A 22,853-nucleotide genomic window follows, 5' to 3' on the forward strand; every position below is an offset into this window, starting at 1 on the left:
CCAAATGGTTTGATGGTTTCTTTACCTAAAACACACACATAAAATTAACCAACCTTTCCCTTCGTATTCCTGTTTCACTAGCTGGAGCTTTCTATAGGCATGCGAGCACCCAACCCTGAAAGCATAAATCAGTTATGTAAAGGTAACAAAGCAAGCAATAGAGACAAATTGTTTTTCTGCAATGAGTGTTAATGGGAGTTTTACAAGAACCAAGAACTTTCCTCCTTAGAACTGGCAATCACACCCCTTAATCTCCCTCCACCCATCACCAGACATCTCTTGGGTAAGTGCCATGCTGCTAAATTCACAGGAGGAGATACAGATTTGGGTCCATGGCAGACAAAGGAAAGAAATCCTCCACCAAATGTGGGGAAATTTAAATGGGACCTCACCATCTTACTATACAAACTGTAACCTCTGGACAAACTGGCTGCTCCACAGAGCAACTCCTTCTCTTTCCCATTTCAGGTATAGCTGCCGTTGTGGGAAACTTACCCACTAGTGCAGTGGAACATGCTGCCAAGTCTCACTCACTTTTTTGGTTTAGCAATGGTATCTGCAGATGATTCCTCTTCAATCCAAGGCTGCTCTTGACTGTTTTCAGACTGCTCTGACAGACTGTGGATGCTGCTTCGGCCCGATCTTTCGCTATCTTGCATGGAAGATTTTCTAGAGAGACAATAATTGAAGCTAATTAACTCATACATTCCACTTCTCCAGAAATGCTGGATGTTGTTTGACTTGTATGTGAAAACAACTTCTAAGCACCACTTCATGGTTTAAACTTTACACTCCCATCCCCTGGTTAGTGATGCACAGCACTTTTCTTCTTAGCGCTGACGCATGGAGATGATGTGAGAGAAATCATCCCTTGCTAGCCCAGGCTCTGATCTCAGCAGCAGGAAGGGACCATGGAAGCATTAATTCTGGTGCATCAAGAGCTTTAAACCTTGATACCTTTGGATAATATTTAAATAAGTTTTCACAGCTAAGTTTGGTGCATAAACTGAGCTGCAGCAGATGTGCAAGGCAAGGGAGAAGCAGTGGGGCACTGTAAGATTTGCGCTAGGAAACTCAAACCTCCCACTAGCAAGAAATGAATTGTTTAAAACAAGAGTATATTACATTTCTATCCTGCCTGTTTTCCCACAAGGGTCCCACAGCTCTGTACAATCTTCCTATGTACAGCACCACTGAAACGCAGCCACCTTGGGAATGAGGCTGGCAACAGGGGACACAGAACAGTGCTGGGAGGGGAAGAGACATTTGGCCAAATACATTGCACTGGAGGCAAACCCTCTTCCTACTAAATATGTCCAGGGATTTTTAACCTCCACGCAAAGTGAACAGAACGTTAACATTTAATCAAAACGACAACAGCCTCCCACCTCCCCACATACACAACAAACAGCACAACTGAATCAAACTGCTGAGATCTGCAGTTCTGGCTCTACAGGAATCTAGGGGCATGTCTACACTACAAAGTTAAGTTTATGTAAGGCAGCTTAAGTTGACCTAACTATGTAAGTGTACACATTACAGCAGGGGTCGGCAACCTTTCAGAAGTGGTGTGCCAAGTTTTCATTTATTCACGGTAATTTAAGGTTTTGCATGCCAGTAATACATTTTACATTTACAGGGGCCAGCGGCTGGGACCCCAGGCTGGCAGTGGGCTGAGTGGCTCAGCCCACTGCTGGTCTGGGATTCTGTCTGCTGGCCCCTGCCAGGTGGGGTCCCAGCTGCCGGCCCTGCTCAGCCCGTGGCCGGCCCTGGGTTCCGCCCATCCAGGCCGACAGCAGGCTGAGTGGGGCCGACGGCCAGGACCCCAAGCTGGCAGCAGCGTGCCGCAGTAAATCAGCTCACGTGCTGTCTTGGCACACGTGCTGTAGGTTGCTGACCCCTGCACTAGAGCGTTCCTCCTGCCACTGTAACTTGCCCCTTATGCCGATCCAGTAAATCCACCTTGATGAGAGGCGTAAAGCTTAGGTTGACATAGTCTGGGTGATGCAGTGTCTGTATAGTCACTGTGGTCCTTGCATCACCTGTTGGCTGTCAGGGGGCTGACAGTCGGAGCCGTGAATGTCGAGAATGTTCACTGCTGGTAGGCTCCCTGTTTTGAAACTGAGTGGAGTGGAGTGGAGTGGGCTCTCAGCCCCCCACTCTATCCCTTTTAAGTCGGTGCAAGTGCTCCTGGTGAGGATGCACACTACTGACAGAAGGAGGGCTGTGTGGACAGGAAAAATAGCAGTAATTACTGCAGGTCCACTACTAACATAGGTTGACTTAATTCTGTAGCGTAGACATGGCCTAAGCAATTAATCCCTTAGTTCCCAGCTCTTCTTAATAATATGTTTCAGTTGACTCTTGCAGCCATGGGGTTGATACACAGATTTTCCTGAATGATACTCAACTCCCACAACAACTGCATTCATAAATCACTGTCATAAAGGCTCCCAAAGCACTTCATGATGATAAGAAATCATTTCTCCTGCACCTGAAATGCAGCCACCTCCAGGGTGGAATGCTGCAGTAGTTTAACAGCACATAGCAACCCTGGTTGAGAGTTTCAGGACAAGAAGTAAAGAAAAAGCCTATATCCAGTTGAAAGGGCAAGGGAAATATTTATGGCAATAGAATAGAATGTAATTTCCTTACTGGAATTTGACCAGGGCAACAGGATAAAGGAGGGAAAAAACCTATTTAGAGCATGTATAGAGTATACAAGTGCAGTGTCCCATACTGAGATTGTGCAAGGCAAGGGTTAATGGTACTGTGGCAAGATTCCTGCTTCACCTCGCAGAGCTCAGCATTCCCCCCTCTGGTGGTGGAGGCCTGGAGTAAATTAGTCCCGCTCCAGAGAGCTTTTACTCTTCAGTATTTACAGGGTGGGCCTCAGGGTAGGCCCCAGGAGTGCTTTTCAGCCAAACAAAAAGAAACAAATTCATAACACAAAAGGGGAATCTCTCTCCCTGCCTCCTCTTAGGGGTGCTGCCTTGTTATGTTAGCCCCTGGATGCCAGCCCTTCCCCAAACAGTCCATTGGGGGGTTGCTTCCCCTGCAGGGAGGAGAGGAGCCTTCCACCCAGGAGAAGCCTTTTCTCATTGCTGCAGCTTGTCTCCCATCTCTCCTCAACCTCTCACCAGAAAAGAGGTTTTTTAAAGGTCCATCAGCAGCCCTCAGGTGTCCCTAGTTGACCGGAGGTAACCCCATTTCAGCTCATGAGGAAAAGGGCCTTTACCATTCTAGGGCTGATACATCTGCCTTCCACACCGCAGCCTGGTGACTCCTGCTCTTTGTCACAGGTATAAAGAGGAGAGATGAATCCAGTGCTTTAACTGCTATTCTGTTAACTCCCGGCTTTCAGTCTTGTGAGATAATGCAGACACTGGGTATCAGCAGAGCTCTGGTCAACAATAAAGTCAGCCTCACCTGGACTGTGGAGAGTCCTCCTGTAGGTCTATGAATGGAGCAGGAGTCTCTGGTCTCTTGGGCTTCTGGACACTGTTGCTGGGTGAAGGCCTCTCCCCACTGAGGCGATCCTGTAATGAGCTTTCTCTGTTGAGGTTAACTTCAGAATACGGGCAGCCAACTAACCTGTGTTGAAAACAAAGACATTCTACTACAGCCTCATCTAGCCCTGCCATGCCCACCCTGCCCAAATCAGGGATGCATGCACCAACGAGCTCAGGAGAGTACAGCCGTTTGGGGGAATAGAGCAAGGGAAAGCATGTGGGCAGAAGACCCCTGAGGAGCAGCAGACAGTCTGTTTAGCAGCTGCATGCCAGACTTGTGCAATTGGAAGGACAGGCATGCTAGGGGGCATGGAAGAGGGAAGGCAGACCAGAGGAGGACCTGTCAAGGAGGTTCTGCTCTGAGTTGCCCAAGTGACTTCAATGGGCTGACACCAATGTAAATGAGAGCACAATCTGGCCCAGAGCAGAGGTCAGTGATAGACAACTAGACAAAAGTTGAGTTTTGAGGAAGGATTTGAAAGAGGAGAGGAAGGCTGCATGGTGCACAGGGTCAAGAGAGGGTGTTTCAGGCACAGAGCAGCACAAACCCAGGCACCAGATCTTTTGTGGGAGGAGGAGACAAAGAGAGCATCAAGGTGAGCTGATCTGACAAGCAAAGTGAAACTGCAAAGTACAAAAGAGTGAGTTTCCTAACAAGAAAAGTGAAAGTGACAGTACAGAGTAAGCCCTCCATTAGCAGTCCCTCTCCACTATGGTGTATGCCCACTCTACTGCTCTGTCGGGAACAGCTTTACAAATAATAATAAATTAAGGCTCAAAACTTCTCTGGGATCTAGGTATTTTTAGCCCAATTTTAGAGATAGAGAGAGAAACTAAGCTACAGAGTGCCAGTGACAGAGCCAAGATTAGAAACCAAGATCACATGATTCAGAGTGCTGAGCTCTAGCTATTAGACAGCACCGACTGCTTAACCATAGCTATTCTCCATTAGCCTCCTGGCTTGTGCAGAAATTCACGCAATGATTTGCACCTCTATTGCCCATTCTATCTGAGAATTTCAGAGCACTTTACACCACATAAAAGCTAGGTATTATTATAGACAATAAGTATCTAATCTCTGCAACCCTTACATGAGGTAGGCAAGTATGATCCCATTTTACAGAGGAAGAAAATTAAGACAACAGAGAGTTTGATTCCTCCAAGCTCCCCCAGGAAATCAGTAGCAGAGCAAAACACTAACAACTACACCATGCGCCTTCTCTCCCTTAAATCTTGTGTGCTGCTTTCAGGTATGTTATTTTATAAAAAGGAACAACATTAATGGCAGGGGGTGGTAGAAATCATCGTCCCACTGAAATACAATCTAGTTTCCGATACCAACAGTGCAAGCTGAACTGATAGTCAATCAGTCCATTTAGACACAAGAGGGAGCTGCAACCAAAGATATGATAGTATCTACAGAATAACCAGGGGATATAGTTGTACTGCTCCCATGGACAATAGGAGTCAAGCAGCTAAAACACCTGTGTCAAGCTTTGAAAATTATCCCTTATAGCCCAGGTGCACGTACGTATAATGTGTTCCATATCGGGGTCCCCTGACATGACCAATACCCTGGCAGCCGGGGGTAGGACACCCCTGCCCTGCTACTCCCATCATATCAGCAGCACCTAGTAATGAAAATAGTTAAACAATATATTTTTTGCACTTGAAGATTAGGCAAGAGAAGAAAAATGTAATGCAATGGCATGACATCATCCCCCTCACCTAGCGGGAGCTGCAGGGTGTGTCCGGTTTTTGCACACCAGCCCACAGGGTGAATGTCAGAGCTGTCTGCGTCGACCCAGAAATCATAGCTGTGGTCCCAACCATCAAAATGTATCTAAAAGGGAAGCCAAACAAGTACAGACCACACCAGCAGTGAGGGAGAGAGTTAAGGTTAGGACTCAGCTTTCATTTTAGCCCTTCCCCCGGCTGTTTTAACTTGCTCAATTTTTCATAAAAATTTCCTTTGGGGTGGCAACTTTCCATGCTGTATGTCACACAATCCTCCCTCTGACCTGGTCAATGTAACTACTGTTTTCCTGAGCCCTGCATCTGTAGTTACAAAGAACAAAGATTCTGGAGACATAATCAAACCTTTGGGCCCTCAACAAAGCACAGGACACATGGATATTTAGTCACATCTTATCTTCGGGCTTAATATTTGCAAGTTCAATTGCTTATTTACTTGGTTTGCATTCTAGGAATCCAAAAATGTTGTTACAGAAAATGAGTTAGTACAGCTTTTGCACGGACTAACTAGAACTTTCTATTTGCAGCGTTGGTGTAGCCATGTTGGTCTCAGGATATTAGAGAGACAAGATAGGTTAGGTAATATCTTTTACTGGGCCAACTCTTCTCCAGGTCTGGGAAAGGTACCCAGAGAGCTTGTCTACACTTACAGCGTTGCAGTGGTACAGCTGTACCAGTGGAGCTGCGCTGCAGTAGGGCTCGGTGAAGATGCTACCTGTGCCGACAGGAGGTGCAGATACTCTACCTCCCTGAGAGGCAGTAGCTATGTCAATAGGAAAAGTCCTCCCATCAACATAGTGTTGTCTACACTGCGGATTAGTCGGTATAGCTACATTGCTCAGAGGTGTGGAAAATCTACACCCTTGAGTGATGTAGATACACCGACATAAATTGATAGCGTAGACTAAGCCAGAGCGGCACAGCTAAATACATATTATAAGAGACCATTCAAGGTGAAGTGGCTCATTAAAACCTCTTCAGTCATAGGACCAAAAAAAAAAAAAAAAAAAAGAGAGAGAGAGGGTTAGGTGAGTTACAGATTTTTGGGATCTACGGATCTTAGTTTTCTGTGATACTCCCCGCCCCCCCACCCCAATATTCTCCAGTAAGAAACCATAAAAATCCATGTTTGAAATGCTGAACTGTAGTTTTCCTAGATACAATATATGTAGGCTGGACGCAATATTTTATTGATATATTTACAATTTTTAAGCTGACAGCCCAAGCCCCACCACTCGGGACTGACAGATGGAGCCCCGCCCATTCTCTGATTATCTGAATTTTTGATTATGCAATCTGGCTCCAGTCCCAATTTGACCAGATAACAGGGGTTCCTGTATATATTTTTATTTTTTCACAAAATGTAAAAGCTAAAGATTCTCTGTAAAAACATAAATTCAACATTTTTCTGTGGCAAACGGATTTCTAGCATCCCTGGTAACAAGCCATAAATCTAGTGTCTTTATAAGATTGTGATTTTTAGTTTCTAGCAACGTTTCAAATTTAATTTCCCAGGCTTGTCTTCTGAAGATGTTGTGCAAGTTTCCTTTGGGGACTGATCATCGTAGCAGTAGAGCAATATCTGCAGGTTTTGCATCTATTGTTATGGCAGGGTCTGGTGCCACTCTAGCTGGTGCGTGCTGGTCTTTGGGGAGCTTCCTTCTGATGAGCTTGGCGAGTTGTTTGAAGGCCAGAAGAGGGATTCAGGAAAGATTTCTTTCAGCAAGTTGTCCCCATCAAGTATGGGTTGTAATCTACTTCTCATAGAATGCACCACTCAAATATCCCACAAGAACCTGCTTCAAGACCAAAAAAAATAAACGCAACCCCAAAAAAACCCTCTGACTGCACATTCCTTGTTGTTACTTACCAACCCACATGGGAACCCACACACTGTATCTCCAAACAATTACAACCGATGGTTGATGTGGACAACATTGAAAGAAATCTTTCCTGAACCCCCTTTTCTGACCTTCAAACAACTGCCTACCAAGCTCATCAGAAGCAGGCTCCCCACAGATCAGCAAACACCAAGTCAAAGCAGCACCAGACACTGCCACAACAACAAATACAAAACCTGCAGCCATAACTCCACTTCTACAATGATTAACACCTCCACACGACACCTTTCGAGATCCATGGGTCCTACACACGCCTATCACAACATGTGGAGTACCCTATCCAGTGCACTAAGTGCCCCAATAACAACTATGTGGATGAAACCAGACAATAAACTCAATGCTCTCAAATGAACTGACACGGGTAAAGGATAAAAGACAGAAACACCACATCACCTGTGGGTGAACACTTTTCACAAAGCGATCATTCTTTATCTGACCTATCAGTCCTCTGCATAATACTTTCAAAGGATGAGCCTGGGAACTTAAATTCATAACTTTGCTAGGTAATAAAAAACAAGGATTGAAGAGAGACACACTAGATTAATGGCTTACTACAACGATCTCAGCAACAAACCGACTAACAACCCCCATCCAGCTGCTTCCTGCCCCTTAACACCCCTGCAGTCATAGAAGGAATGTAACAGGCCACTTCACCTTGAGTTGTTCCTTGAAATGTGTGTTAATATAGTCTAAACAATCTGTTTCACCTTGTATTTAACTGTGACACTTTGGGTACCTTTCCCAGACCTGAAGAAGAGCTCTGAGTAAGCTCGAAAGCTTGTCTTTCTCACCAACAGCAGCTGGTCCAATAAAAGATGTTTCCATCTAATGGTTGTTTGGTGGTTTAGACAATATGAGTTGATGTTCTTGGTCATTTCCAATGAACGTGGGGCCACAATGCTAATTACAGAACTATAACTGTAAAACTTGGCTCTCCTTAGTGATCTCAGGGGAGAGACCAAGAATTGAATGGGCCATGGATAGAACTCCACTCTCATCCGAATGGTGGTCCCTCCATGTCAGTACAGAGGCATATTGCTGAGGGACCTCACATGGCTACTGTCCCCGTTTTGTGGATTGACATTCGGTCTCTGTGACTGGCAAACCAGCACCTTTCACCAGCAGTATATTTACATGAAATCAAAAGGCAAATTAAAATGCATTTATGTGCCGATTACATGATAGTGAGTGGAGCCACTCATGACATAAACCTGGGCTCATCTTGACTATGGGTTTTCCTTTTCAGTTCACTGTTAAGGGGAGCTCAGAAGCTGCCGATGAACTTCCCATTAGTAGTATATCAATGTTGCATTAATTCACATAGATAATGCAGAAACTGCTCGAGGGAAGGCAAAACTATTTCAGCAACTGTCATTCCAAAATAAGTTAAATTAAACTAGTATCAGACAATAGTGAGCAGTAACATGACGACTCACATGGAACTAACAAGCAAAAGATCATTTTTAGACTGGACAGCTTTGCTTTCCAGATCTGTTATTTGTAAGGTGTTCCTGCTTGTTGTCATTTCCATAACAAGGAGGAGCCAATCTATGCACACTCTGTATCTCAAGTCATCTGTATTCCTGGGCAGAAGGGCACTGTGCTTTCTTTGAAAGGCATACCTTGATACGATGGTCCTCCTTCTCAGCTATTGTTGCCACTCTTATTAACATGGGATTTCTCCTGTCCACGGCCTCTAGCTTCATGTTAACCTGGAATCCGTGGGCTGGACGCTGTAAGAGAAGATTGCAAGTGGAATTGTGAAAAGTCCATCATTTCAAGTCGTATAGTACTAGTTATCTTTTCTGGATAAATAGGTAAGTTCTTCCACATACCACAAACATTCCTTTGTAACTTTGAGCCCCACTCCTGCAAGCCACTGACTGCTTTTGAGACCAAAATCAGGATTTCCTGATGGGTTATGTTGGCAATTTGCCAGCTGCCAAAGGCCACAAATGAGACAATCTGAGCAACAGAGAGGAGTTTTTCGTACTCCATACTGGTGGCAGATTTTATTTCCTTCTTAAAGCTTAAAAAAAGAATAATTTAGACTTCTCAGGATAACCTTGGCACCATAGATTTAAAGACGCAGGGCTATTAACCACCATATGTCTGCATGCAGAACTCCTACTGGGATCCAGGGTATGATCCATTCACCTCCTGAGGTATTTTAGAAGGACACTGGACAGCTCACTACTATGTAACTGAGTTAAATGCAGCCTAGGATGGTAGTGACTGAAAGACACCATCATCTGACAGCTCTCTTCCATAATTTAGGTGCTGTGACTCGGCAGATCTCATTTCAGTCACTTGTGAACATGTGTTCACATCACATAAACCCCTGTCAAAATTGGCAATAAACAGTCCTACTGCTGGTAGTCTCAGCATAAGCCATTAATTTAATGGGCATGGAGACCCTGCTACTATTGCATCCTAGATATAGTCCCACCATCTCAGGGTTGACGTACACTGCATGCAGCATAGGGGAAGATGGCCCTGCTGTTACCAGTGCTGTTCCTTTTCTGCAGATAAACAGAGAGAGCAAGTATCCCAGGTTGTCAATCTGGCACCTTTTACCAGCAAGAAAATCACTTAACGTTTTTAAAAGTTCTTGGTAATGTAGCCTCATTGGCTTCAGGATGCAGCTATCTCTAGTTAAGCCTTTGGATACTACATGTAGTCACATCCTCTCTCCATGGCAACTGGATGCAGGGCAGATTGCTGCTTTGACCCTGGGCTTAGAACAATTTCCAAAGCTGAAAAATACTACCTGTAAAACATTTACAAGCGCTACTCAATTCAAACCATTTGCAGCAGAGCCGGGACATGATACCCTGGAAGAACACCCTATTCCTTTTCAAACTATTTAACAAGTTAGCAAAAGTCAGAAAAAAGCTTGAGTATAACACAATCCTCTTAGGGAGGGTCAGACTGACTGACATGGAGGCTCCTCGAATGAAAATTCATAGGTAAGACAGGATTTTCCCTTTCTCTGTCTTCTCCCTGTCAGACAGCCTTCACAGTAGGATGTAGAAAACAGTAAATCATTCCTGTGGATTCAGCTCACCCATGTAGAACTGAAAAGGAACTTAAGGGCTACAGGGGCATCCTGTCCTGTAACATCCTTCTACCAAACACTGCACCAGCAGGGCTGAGGATGTTGATTCTACAGTATCTGAGAAAATGTTTGAGAATGATGGAACTCCTCAGAACGTGTGTGATCTCTCCACCCACAAAAGGTGCTGCTCTTTTCAGATTGCGTAGTAACAAGAGGAGTTCTACCTGAGGCTTTGAATACCTTTGCTATATTTATTCCTATATTTATTCTGTTCACATCGAACCTGCATTTCTACTTCCTTAGGATGTTTGGATTCAACCAGCAGGGCAACATACCACTTCCTATGGTGCGAGACAGACTTTAGCAACTCTGGAGATGTGGAGCTGGTTAGTTCACTGATATACCATGTTTGATAGAGTGTGCAACTGCACTTTCATTGACAGCAAGCTCCAAAACCCCCTTAGACCAGGAGGTAGCGAACAGGCGAGATACTTTCAGTGAGAAAAGGAAGAGACCTACTAGCTATGAAGCTGAGAGGCGGCTTTATTAGGACTTGTAGCCCACAGATCAAGATCAAGGCAGGGAACTGCCCATTGCAGGAGGACTGATAAGAGTAGTGGTCCTCCGATGTGTGTTATGTGACTGTGATGAGATTATCATAGGTTTATTACAGTGCAATATGCCTGCAGTCATTGACTTGTCTTTCCAAAAAGTGCTGGTCTTGAGCCCCCGGTAAGATCATCTTGTAAAACCACGAGAGTTCTTTGTTTCAGCTGACCTTGCTCTGATGTGTCCGTTATAACCCCAACATCTAAACCTCAAGTGACACAGACATTACACTGGTCTACAATTTTTGAGAAGTCGTCTGCTTCAGAGATAAAATGTGATATTTATTATGTATTTTGATGAGCTGAATTCAAATATGACAATTAAAACAACTGATTGGCTATTGTTTCTAAGATATTTAAGTTTTTACATTTTATGTATATGTATATTGTGTAGATAGTAGAGTTTTAATCATAAATTGTAAACCTAGGTCTTTTCATGTGTTTATGGTTGCTTTACATGATAATATTTCACCTGTACTGTTTATGTAACACTTTAAAAATCAGCAAAAGGGTTATATAAATAAAATTTATTATGAAACAAAAGGCAAAAAACTATTATGTACATAGTTTAGTCCTATTCAGTGTCTACTCGGCGCTTCTTGGCTTGTCTCTTGTATTCATTAAATGGAGCACCTCTTGTCACTGTCCAGCAATAGTCTGCAAGCATTGATGGGCTCCATTTGCCCTGATAGCCTGCCAGGAGATTCCACTGCTGTAGTCTGGAGCCCAACAGCTCTGCCTTACTCTTGGGTAGTTCCAAATCCCTGACAAGGTCATTCAGTTCACCTTGTGTTATGAGGTGTGGTTCAGAAGAGGAGGATGGGAGAAAATGTGGGTCCTGTGACATAGATGGTTCAGGACCAGAAGTGTCATCCTCTTCCTCTTCCTCGTCTGACTCAAGTGAGAATGATACTGGTGCATCAGGAACCGGCAGTCCTTCTCCGTGGGGTACTGGGCGTATAGCTGATGGAATGTTTGGATAATGCACAGTCCACTTTTTCTTCTTTGACACACCTTTCCCAACTGGAGGCACCATGCAGAAGTAACAATTTGTATGATCTGTTGGCTCTCTCCAAATCATTGGCACTGCAAAAGGCATAGATTTCGTTTTCCTGTTCAACCACTGAAGAAGATTTGTTGCACAAGTGTTGCAGCATATGTGTGGGGCCCACCTCTTGTCCTGATCTCCAATTTTGCAGCCAAAATAAAGGTGATAGGCTCTCTTAACCATAGTGGTTATACTGCGCTTTTGTGATGCAAAAGTCACTTCACCACAAACATAGCAGAAGTTATCTGCACTGTTCACACAAGTACGAGGCATCTCTGCTCACTTTGGCTAAACAGAAATGTGTCCCTTTGCAAAATCAAACACTGACAAATAAAAGAGCACAACACTGTATGAATTCTAGAGCTGATATAGGGCAATTTGTTCAGCAGAGTGATGTAAGCTTCGTTATGATTGCATCATCCATGACTTCTAGGAATAACATGATGCAATTCATATCATGTATGACACAATACCAGCTTCAGATTGCATCATTCATTGTTTTGCCTAAAAAGCAAGTACTGTCCAAACCCAGTCAGAGATTTATTCATAGTTCCAGTCAAAGATGTATTTTAGTCATTTCTGGTTTAAATTGAGATCCCTTCCCTTTATAACTCACTTACCCTCCGCCATTCCCAAGTCAAGAATCATATATACTGACCCAATAGCATATCTTGAAAACTAGAGCCAATCAACAATTTTAAACATTATTTTCGTTCTCAGTGACCCAGAATTAGTAAAGTTGGACTACATTTATTTCAGAAGCATTTTGGCTGTAGAGCAGTGTAATTAATGAATTTCCTCCAAGACAAGAGGGTGTTTATCACTTTCTTAGAACGAGTGACTATAGGTACATCACCTCACATTCTCATTTGATGGGTTAGGCAGCATTGGATTTTGATTCAGGATAAGTCCCTGTTGAAGAGAGTGTGTGTTTATATATATATATATATATATATATATATATATATATATATATATATATATATATATATATAGATTGAGAGGAAGTTCCAGTTATGCCTAACTCAGGTTTGAGAACCAAGACCTGAAGGTGGTTATAATCACAATCTTCTTTACCATCTTTACTTTCAGTGGCTGAAGGGGAAAGGCATAAGGGAGGGTCTTTCAACACATGTCTGAGATAAGAGGACGATGGCCTCTACTTTTGAGTCTCTCTTCCTCATATAGCACCTCTTTTGGTTTTCCTACTGAACTTGGATGCAAATAGGTTCCTCAACAGGCTGCTCACCTGGCCTGTGATGCACTGCAAGGTGAGCTGATCAAGACTGCATTCCCTCAGTTCTGAGAGTGTCTTGCTGAGCTGACTGACCCTGACTTTCCTTCTTGGCACTGAACCCTGAGGAAAAGAGAGCTTCTGCCCAGGACAGGAACAAGGTTACTTCTTTAAGCAGAGCTGAAGATTTTCTGCATTCTGAGCAGTTACGTGTTCACTGGATTTCTGAAGAATCATCTGCTGTAAATGGAGGAGTGTCTGACGGCCCAAAGCATGAGACAGGTTACACTCCATGACTCCTCCTTGGACCACTCCCCTCTCCCTCAGGTAATATAGGAGTCCAGATATGTTCTCACAACATGGGATCTATATCTATATTGAGGATCAGCTTCTCCGGACCCAACAGGAGGTAGCTGTTAAATATAAAGAAATAATCGCTTTCTAGGTAAATTCAATTAATTTGAAGAAATTTGGACCATGTGTCTAGATATATTTGGATAAAAAAAAAATGTTGAGACGGCTCGAAGAAAGCCAGGCCTCCATTCTTCCTAGCTCCTCATCTTTTTCCTTCCCCCATCCCTTCTCCCTATTCACCTACGTTTTCTCCTGTTTTATTACTGTTACCCTCCTCCTAACATGTTATGTCTATGTAGTATTGCCTGGTTTTGTATTGTCTGCTCTTGCAGCCTTGACAAGTTGTAACTCTGCATAATTCTACTGGAGATCCCATAAACCATGTGGTATTTGAAACATATACAAACTGCAGGTCATTTACCTTTTTGTACTTTTCATTGTCTGGTTCTTTATGGAAATCAATACAGAACTAATCATACACAAAAAAATGAATTCATCAAGAGATGCTAGTACTGGATCTGGACCAAGATCTTTATATACTCATTTGCTGCAATTGCTGGCTGGAAGCAAAGCAAGAATTGTGCTAGGTCCCACACACGAGCCCTAGTAGCCCCGGAGCTGAGTCAGAGATTTTAATCTCAGCAGATGAGTGCTAATGTTGGACAAATTAGACTCTCTTTTTTCCATCTCTCTTCTGAAATAAAGAATGCCTTTGACAATAACTTATATGCTAGAGTTTTATGAGGGCTGTAACTGGCCCTTCCACTTGTTTGCTCAAAGTCGTGCTTCTGAAGGCTTTTGGCAATGGCTGCTAGACCCTGCATAACATAATGAGAAGGTCATTGGACAAGGGTAGACACATATTCTTTTCACTTGAAGGGAGGAATGACCTTGGCATTTGTGCCTTCCTGTGTAGAAGTTACAACTCTACACTGAGATGCTTCTATTGCAGCAGGAAGCTAAAGTATCTCTGGGTGACTCGCCCCGATTGTATCTTCAGGAGGATTATTTTCACAATGACGGATTTCAGTATTTCTACCTGGAATATTGATCTCCTTATGGACTTGTTGAGAGAACTGAGATATAAAAGAGGCTGGAGGCCATTGTTTCTCTTTGAATTACAAAAATCTTGCCCTCTTTCCAAAATATCTGTCTCTCCATGGAACTGGTTCTATCGTTCCAACATGGAGATGGACTATTGCATCGCTAGTCTTCTGATGCTGTGAAGGGTCTTTAGTGTTTTATTTTAATTAACTTTGGGGAAGGCATGAACTTGACCCTGGGATCACAAGCATCTTTCCCTGATTGCCTCAAGTATCCATTTTCTGAGGGCCCATCTTGAAGTACACCTCATAAAAGGGGGGAGTGGTTCAGACTTGAGAAACCCAAAACCAAGAGAAGCTATTGGGACTGGATGGTTTGCAACCCCAAACGTGGTCTTCCAACAGCAATGGCCTCTTCCTCATGTATAATCTCTGTGCTACGACCTGAAGGAGCAGTGACTTCAAAGGGAATACTTGTTGGGATAAGATAGTTTGAAGTTTCTCTCACTGGAAAGAGCGAGAGATTTATTCTCTTGTCTAAAGCCACAGTGGCTACTTTGTCTCCACACTCCCCAAATAGTATACCAATAAAATATTTCAAGTGAAGCCACAGTTACTTCTGGGACACATCTCTGGAAGTTTTAAATGTACTACAAATGTAGCCAGCTGAAGCACCAATGCTGAAAAAGCCACTAGGGAAATCTAGTTTTAAGTAGATTTTATTTAGTGGTTTTTCCAGGGCTTTTTTGCCCACTCACAATGACTCCTCAGTTGCACACAGACCTCCATGATAAAAAACTTCAGCCAATAACCTCAGCGCTGAGACTGCTGTATCCAAGTTTAGTCTGAGTGATCTTATTCTCTCGTCCGTGTGTTTGGCAGGAATACTCCTTCAACTGGTATGATTATGCCCATTAAGAAGGAGGCTGCAGTAGGTTTAACTTTAGGCAGAGTAATGAAGACCCTTTTAATCATTAGGTACAAGTAAGTCTTGAAAGTGAATTCCCACTCCACCTTCATCGGACCCTCATAAACCAGGTGAGGAAGAATTACACAGCTCCTGGCCAACTCTGCCAGTTTTTCTAAGGATTTTTTTTTCTGTTTCATTTTCTAACAACACAAGCACCTGTGAAGTTAGTCCTCTATTCAATCTCAATTCTAAAAAGCTAGCTGAAAGTCTGGGATATCTTGCTAGCTTTACAAATTTCTCCTCTTAGGAGGCTCTAGTGGGAAGATTCTCTTGCTGGAGGTGCTAAGACTTTGTGCTGTCTCATTAAGAGCTGATTGTGAACAATGTTCTTCAGGTCCTGGGCCAAATCCCTTTGACAAGGTGAGGGAGGGGCAGAGGCAAGGGGAGAGCGCATTACCAAGAAGATTGAAAGGACAGTTTGTAGGCATGTATCCTGCACGTCTCCTGAAGGAAAATTACTAGTAGTCACTCCCTCTTGTAGGCCTCTTGGAGACTGGAAAGGGAAAGGAGGTAGGTCCATCTCCCATGGAAGGAGATCATTTCATCTGCTGCTGGCTGAGTGAGCACTGACCACACAGCATGAGCAGTGAGCTGGAATCAGTGGAGACTGGCTCTGGTATCAGAAAGATTGCAGCCGCCCACACCTTTCATGGCAGCTGAACTCCTGTAGGCAGAACAGCTTGTACGGAGGGTGGAATCTTTGCGGCCTTCTCAACCATCTGAGCATGGACCTTGCTTACAGGCTGGCTGGGAGCAGGGCTTTGCTCCTCTGGGTTGTTGCTGTGGGACATCATCTTCCCCTGATATTCAGGGGACTCCAGCCAACGTTTCCTCCTTGGCAAGCCATGGGAATAGGGGTCGCATGCCTAAGAGGTGTAAGTGGGGGGGGCGCCTTTGGAAAAAACAAAAACAAAGCTACCTTCTGATTCCATGCAAATGTTTCTAGCCTGCTCTAACTCAATGAAGGGAGCTTTCATGTGGCCTGCCTAACAATCTCAGCATGGACCTCTCATTCGCTGGCTGAGAGCTTCCCTTGCTCCCAGGAGCCGCCTAACGAGTGTGCCAGGAGATTGCTGTCTGATCGGTTATTTCTGTGGGTTAGGGGAGGTGTGGCTCTTCATACCCTCCTCACTAAGATTTTTTTTTTTTTTAGTTTAGCAGTTTTGAGGAGAAAAACTTCAAAGCCAATGAATAAACAGAGACATTCAGTTAAAAATCTTTTACGAATTGCGCAAAAGCTCCTCTCCAAAGGGAGCCCTGGAGTCTGCCATGTCTGGAGACAGGATTCTGGAGAGTTCTCCTGAGGGGCCATGCTAAACCCAGGCTCAGAGCAAAGATCCGGTGTGCCTCAGTAGCGTGGAGATGGGGAACACCCCACTGTGAAGCCTGCCTGACATGAACGGGGCTGAGAATGGTACACTCTATTGTAATATTCTGACCCAGTGAGACAAAAGAACTTCACCAACCAATTTAAATGCTCTTGCTGGGGCTGCCTGGGAACTGGTTTCTTCCAAATATTTCTCCCATGAAAAGCTTTTGGAATCCTTGTATTCTGGAAAAGATGAAGGACTATCTTAAGAGTTAAATTATAAAAAACTCCAATCAACTACAAAACCACCACCACCACCACCACCGGAGCACAGCTATGTAATACGTGGCTATTCTGTGAACTGAGCTCTCACAAAAGATGGCAGATTGACATCCTTGCAGAATTAAGCCACCTGTTTATTCACACAGAAAATTTACAGCACAGGCAGTAGCAGTGCAAACTTCCAGCACACTGTTCATTTCTTTATTGCTCCACCAATTCTTCGTCTCTTGAGTAAGTTGCCAGATAGAGCCAGTCATGGGGTTTTGTGATATGAACTGAGATCACCAAATTAATTTCCTATATTGCAGGCTTCTGAACAGCTGTTAGATAGTAGAGACTTTCCATCACTTCCCACATATCTATGGGTTGGATGCAAATTAGCAGCCTGGAAGGGAAAGGCTCCATCTCTCCCATTAACTTCCTGAGATTATGGTAAACTAATTTCCTGTATTTCAACCACAGTGGGATATGTTCTCCTTGGCAGCACAACGCAAACTACATTTTTAAAAAGTGTTCTACGTCTTTTTTTCTATCCTTGCTATTTATCACCATCTTATTAGCCTGAATTTGTGAGTCTCGGTTGTTCCCATTGGACAGCCGTGCACATCACAAAACTACGCAACTGGCAAATTGAGGACTCCCAGAGAAGTCAGGAATTGAACAGAGACTAGCCTTCCATTCTGAAGGAAGCTCCCACTCCCATCGATGCTGCTAAACCTATTAAGCAAATAAAGGACGTCATGCTACAAGGCTGTCAATCCAGCACCAAGTGGACAATATTTTTTTTAGGCAAGAAAACAAAAAACAAAACAAAAAAAAACCTGCTAAAGCCTGAAAACAACACAATTTCCCTGCAGATTTTATCCTTTCAATTTGCTAATATCTCAATTTCAATGCAGAAGAAACATACAGGACTCCAATTTTTCCTCCTCTCTTTCCAGGAATTCCATACCCACACCTCTGGGAGCATGAGACTGAGCCTCCTTTTCCCAGCTCGCCTTCAAGGAAATACTGCATCTACCTCCAAAGACTTCCCCACAAAAAATTCAGTTTTGTTTCCAAATGATCAAGCCCTCTCTCAGTGGCTTGAAAGAGCTATAGAAATCAAATATAGTTGTACTTCAGTGTGCATTAATAATAAACCTGTTCAGCCAATAAAAGAAAGGATACTGAATAGCACTCATAACTTGCAAATATATAATTATGCAGGAGATAGAGCTTGCAGGTCTTCTGACTGAAGCAAGAAACACAATCCTGCTTTTAACATACCAGGTGGTGTTGTCAGTGGGGTTCCAGTTTCTTGGCAGTAACCAACAGGACGAATATATGGGCTGCTAGCATCACACCTGGATCAAAAGGAAAGAATTGGCTCTAGTCAACTTTAATGTGAGAAGAAACACAGCAGATCAAATCCGATCTGATGTTTCTTTGCTGGAGCAGCAGATGCTTTTAGCGTGTGTGATCATGATGTACAGCACAAGTGCTTCCTGGTTGGAATTCACAAAAGCTACATTTTCAAGAACTGACATTCAAGTTGCCCCAGCAAGACAGGTGAATACTAAAGAGCCGAAGTGTGTGTTTGTGTAGCTAACGCATCCTTTCTAAGTGCTGTTCTTTGAAAAACGAGCCCACTGAATTAGTCTGGGCACAGATTTTCAAAACTAACATATGAAACAAGCAAACAAAAAAATGCTAAAACTCATACCATAAGAAGCCTATGCAAGAAATAAATATGGTGGGGGAGGGTGGTGATTTGAAGACTTGAGCTTAGAACTGTGTACATATTTCATTAACTGAATGTGAAGCCAATTGAAACTTGCCTGGCTTCTGATTTGGTTACAAAGCCAAAACTTGGTCCAAGTGCTTGAAATCCTGAGAGAACTTGGCCCAAGTTCTGAGAAAGCCCCTTCTTTCCCATGGGTTCTGGGGAAGGGACTGATGGTTTCATGCCAAACCAGGCAAAACAATGCAGCTTCAGCCAAATTTTGCTTCGATGGTTTTTTTGTTTGTATCTAAGTTTGCCTTCCTGGAGTAAGAAACAGCTGTGAAAAGAGTGTAACACTAAAGAAACCACCACCACACACAGAGCTGATGGGTGCAAATCTAAATGCTTTGTATTGCTTTCACAGATCAAAAGCTAACTTTTTTTAGAAATTAAACTAAAAACTGGGCACACTTCTATAGTGTAGATTGGGATATATGAAATGGAGAGGAAAGGTGTTTTCTTTACAAATATTCAATATGGTCTCTTGGTTAGCTGGGACCAGGACTAGGGAGACCCTCACATGGAATGCGGCATGAACATAAGAACATCAGAACATAAGAATGGCCATACTGGGTCAGATCAAAAGTCCATCAGCCCAGTAACCTGTCTTCCAACAGTGGGCAATGCCAGGTGCCCCAGAGGGAATGAACAGTACAGAGAATCATAAAGTGAGCCAGTCACCCATTCCCAGCTTCTGGCAAACAGAGGTTAGGAACACCTTCCCTGCCCATCCTGGCCAATAGCCATTGATGGACCTATCCTCCATGAATTTATCTAGTTCTTTTTTGAACTCTGTTTTAGTCTTGGCCTTCACAACATCCTCTGACAAGGAGTTCCACAGGTTGACTGTGCATCGTGTGAAAAAATGCTTCCCTTTGTTTGTTTTAAACCTGCTGCCTATTAATTTCATTTGGTGACCCCCTGGTTCTTGTGTTATGAGGAGTAAATGACACTTCCTTATTTACTTTCTCCACACCAGTCATGATGTTATAGACGTCAATCATATCCCCCTTTAGTCATCTCTTTTCCAAGCTAAAAAATCCCAGTCTTTTTAATCTCTCCTCATACTGAAGCCATTCCATACCCCTAATAATTTTTGTTGCCATTTTCTGAACCTTTTCCAATTCCAATATCTTTTTTTAAGATGGAGTGATCACATCTGCATGCAGTACTCCATGGTACATCCACATCTTGATTTATATAGAGGCAATATATTTTCTGTCTTAAAATTATTAAAATTAAATAGTTAGCATCTAAAAAATAAAAAGCACCCTGAGATTCTCAGATGAAAAGTGCAATAAAAGAACAGGACATAATTTTCAAAAAATGAGTAAGATTCTGATCAATTCAATGGATTTAGAAGGGAAAGACTTCCATGGACTTCAATATATTCACAGAAGGCAATGAGACATGGGTCTCCACCCAAGAGAGGTGACAGCTAGAAGCCAGAAACCTTTAAGAAGATGGCCCTTGAAGGACCATGAAGAGAGAAATACAGGTGCAGTTACCTCAAAACTGTGACAAGGCTACTTATTTAGAAGCCTGAAAATGGATTCAGGAGCCCCAAAGCACTCACACTTTAAAATCTTAGCAGTTAAGTATTAGTGATCATGCACTTTATGGCAAGATGTTACAAGGGGAAAAATATCACAGTATTTGCGGATAAAGTTTGGAAATAGTTTTCTTTACCAATAGTCGTAGCTCTCGTCCCAGTTGTCAAAATGAATTAGCAGCCGGTTATCCAACGTGTCAGCGATGGTTGCCACGCACATCAAAGATGGATTCTTTTTGTCCACTGCCTCTAGTTTCATTCCCACCCGAAAACCGGATGGTGTGACAGGCTAAGGAATAGCATAGAGGGAAAAGATATGTCAAGCTCTATGCCAGGTCATTTAAATTACTGTTCCAAACCTATTTGGCTCAGGTTATTTGAACAAAATCCTGTAGTAGCAGAAAACAATATCATACTGTAACTACTTGCTTGTTAGAACATCTGTCATGAGGGTTAAAGCCCAGATTTCCATGTGTTCTGGCAACAATGCCTATGATTTCTAACAATAGGTTGGTGCAATCTGAATAATACTTATGTTCAATTACACCAGAGCCAGACAGTTCAGAGATAGAGATACAGAGGGCCCTTCTGATGATGAGTACGGATAGAGGATGGATACTAGCATTGCACACCCTACCATATTAATGGAGAAGGATACGTCAGATGGCTCGTGAGAGTCTCCAGGGTATACAGGTGGGTCAGTCCAAAAAGCAGAGCCAGAATTACATGCTAAGGCCTCGATCCCTCTAAAGCAAATCCTCCATCCTTTTGCAATATCTGGGTAAGAATACTTTGATTAGGCTGAATGGGAAATGGTGTTCAGCAAAGAAACCAGGAGACCACTAACTCAGGATGGGGAAAAAAACAATGGTGGTGAAGACAGAAAAAACAACAGAGATCTAGATAAGCTTGAAAGCTTGTCTCTCAGCAACAGAAGTTGGTCCAATAAAAGATGTTACCTCACCCACCTTGTCTTTCTAATATCCTGGGCTCAACACAGCTATAAAAACACTACAAACAGAGATATGTACAGGGATGAACACCTTTGTGTATAGTGCAGAACAAACAGGACTTGTGAGATTCTTAGAGTACAGAGAAGTATCACAAACATCTAGAAGCTGAGGCCCCAAGCAAAAACAGAGTATTACGATGTATTTAATTAATGCCAATGTAAATCAGCAGACAAGAGATCAAGGAGGAGGGCAAATAAACAGTCTCTGTCTGGGAAGTTAGTGAATGTTGGGAGGGCTTGGGGTGGAGAAGTAAGAAAATTACTTTGGTTTCTCAGCCTACAAATAAATTGCTGTGGGAAACTGCTCCCACATGACTCTACCAAGTTCTTTAGTGTTACAGCTTCTGTCCTGAGCATATAAAAAGGACACGTTTATATTCTGGCCAAAGTTTTAGGCAGTGCTTACTTAATATCAGTCGTATTTTAAAAGACATTATACCCGATGCCACCACTTACTGTGCTGAAGGTCTTGAAAAGGTTTTTCGGGGCTGCTTGAGCTTTGCAATTCTTCAAATACAAAACCCAATTAAATTCCCCTTCCTTGTAACCTAGAAAAAGAGATCAGAGATTGTTTTACATTGTTCCTGCTATATTCAGACTGGTTTTTCAAAAATGGAAATAACCTAGAGAAGGATTTGAACTTTGCATGATACCTGCCCTTGTACATTCGTCAAGAATTAGGCATTTCAGTTAACATATTACTCCCTCTTTTACTGCACTGTCTAATCATTAATCTGAAACTTTCATTTCTTAGAAACATTTGAATGCAAGAAAGAAAGCATAAGTTGTGAACAAAGATATTCACTGATTTGCATGCTCACTTAATAAAGAGTTACTAATTACTTTGACTAACAATGCCAAACCCTGGGAATATCAGTAAGAAATTGGTTTGCTCTTCTGGCAATTATCTTCACATTTCAAATCATTCAAAGTGGGTTTGACATGAAACAAAACATGGACACTAAGGGCAGCCAGTTCACAGCAAAATGCATTGCTTCTTTTACACATTTATTTATCCACGTACCTTTCGGAGACAGCAGCTTGTGACCTGTCTTTTCACACCAGCCAACAGGGTGGATATCTGGAGAGTCAGCATTAACCCAGAAGTCATAGTACTCAGAATAACCATCAAAATGTAACCGCATCCTGTATCCCTGCACCTACAACCACAAGAGATTGTATTATCTTAAAGGGACATTGACAAGTGACAAAAATACTATTTTTAAAAGCCATTAACTCTCTTCTCTTTGGGTTTGTAAAACTGAAAGGAACTTTAAAAAAAAATTTCCTTTAGAAAATTCAGTTTTACTTTTTCCATTTATGCTGTTTGCTTATTTTTCCCATTACACTTAGGGCTGGTCTACACTACCATTTAAGTCCATCTAACTTACGTTACTCAGAGCTGTGAAAAAGCCCCGCCCCCCCTGAAGCGACGCACGTTTTGCACTGT

At 42.9% G+C, this 22,853-nt stretch overlaps 1 protein-coding gene across 11 annotated transcripts in view; it reads right to left on the reverse strand.

Annotated features, from left to right (window-relative positions):
* The window catches only part of LOC127039109 (lethal(3)malignant brain tumor-like protein 4), a 101,236-nt gene that overhangs the window by 28,004 nt on the left and 50,379 nt on the right, over positions 1-22,853 (reverse strand). For 9 of the 11 annotated variants that reach the window (XR_007770876.1, XR_007770875.1, XR_007770877.1 and 6 more), the window contains 11 exons: positions 22,428-22,563; positions 21,860-21,951; positions 20,529-20,680; positions 18,344-18,420; positions 16,950-17,035; positions 8,791-8,901; positions 5,241-5,355; positions 5,044-5,143; positions 3,430-3,594; positions 535-669; positions 54-115 (listed from right to left, as the gene is read on the reverse strand). Coding sequence is in view for 6 of the 11 variants with exons in the window: in XM_050932311.1 (XP_050788268.1) it covers positions 54-115; positions 535-669; positions 3,430-3,594; positions 5,044-5,143; positions 5,241-5,355; positions 8,791-8,901; positions 16,950-17,035; positions 18,344-18,420; positions 20,529-20,680; positions 21,860-21,951; positions 22,428-22,563 (1,231 nt within the window). In the remaining 5 variants the exon portion in view is untranslated. The remainder of the gene's footprint in view (positions 1-53; positions 116-534; positions 670-3,429; positions 3,595-5,043; positions 5,144-5,240; positions 5,356-8,790; positions 8,902-16,949; positions 17,036-18,343; positions 18,421-20,528; positions 20,681-21,859; positions 21,952-22,427; positions 22,564-22,853) is intronic. The other 2 variants (XR_007770879.1, XR_007770878.1) reach the window with 1 other exon arrangement.

This window comes from Gopherus flavomarginatus, chromosome 22 (genome assembly GCF_025201925.1).
Source record: "Gopherus flavomarginatus isolate rGopFla2 chromosome 22, rGopFla2.mat.asm, whole genome shotgun sequence".
Classification (NCBI taxonomy): Eukaryota; Metazoa; Chordata; order Testudines; family Testudinidae; genus Gopherus; species Gopherus flavomarginatus.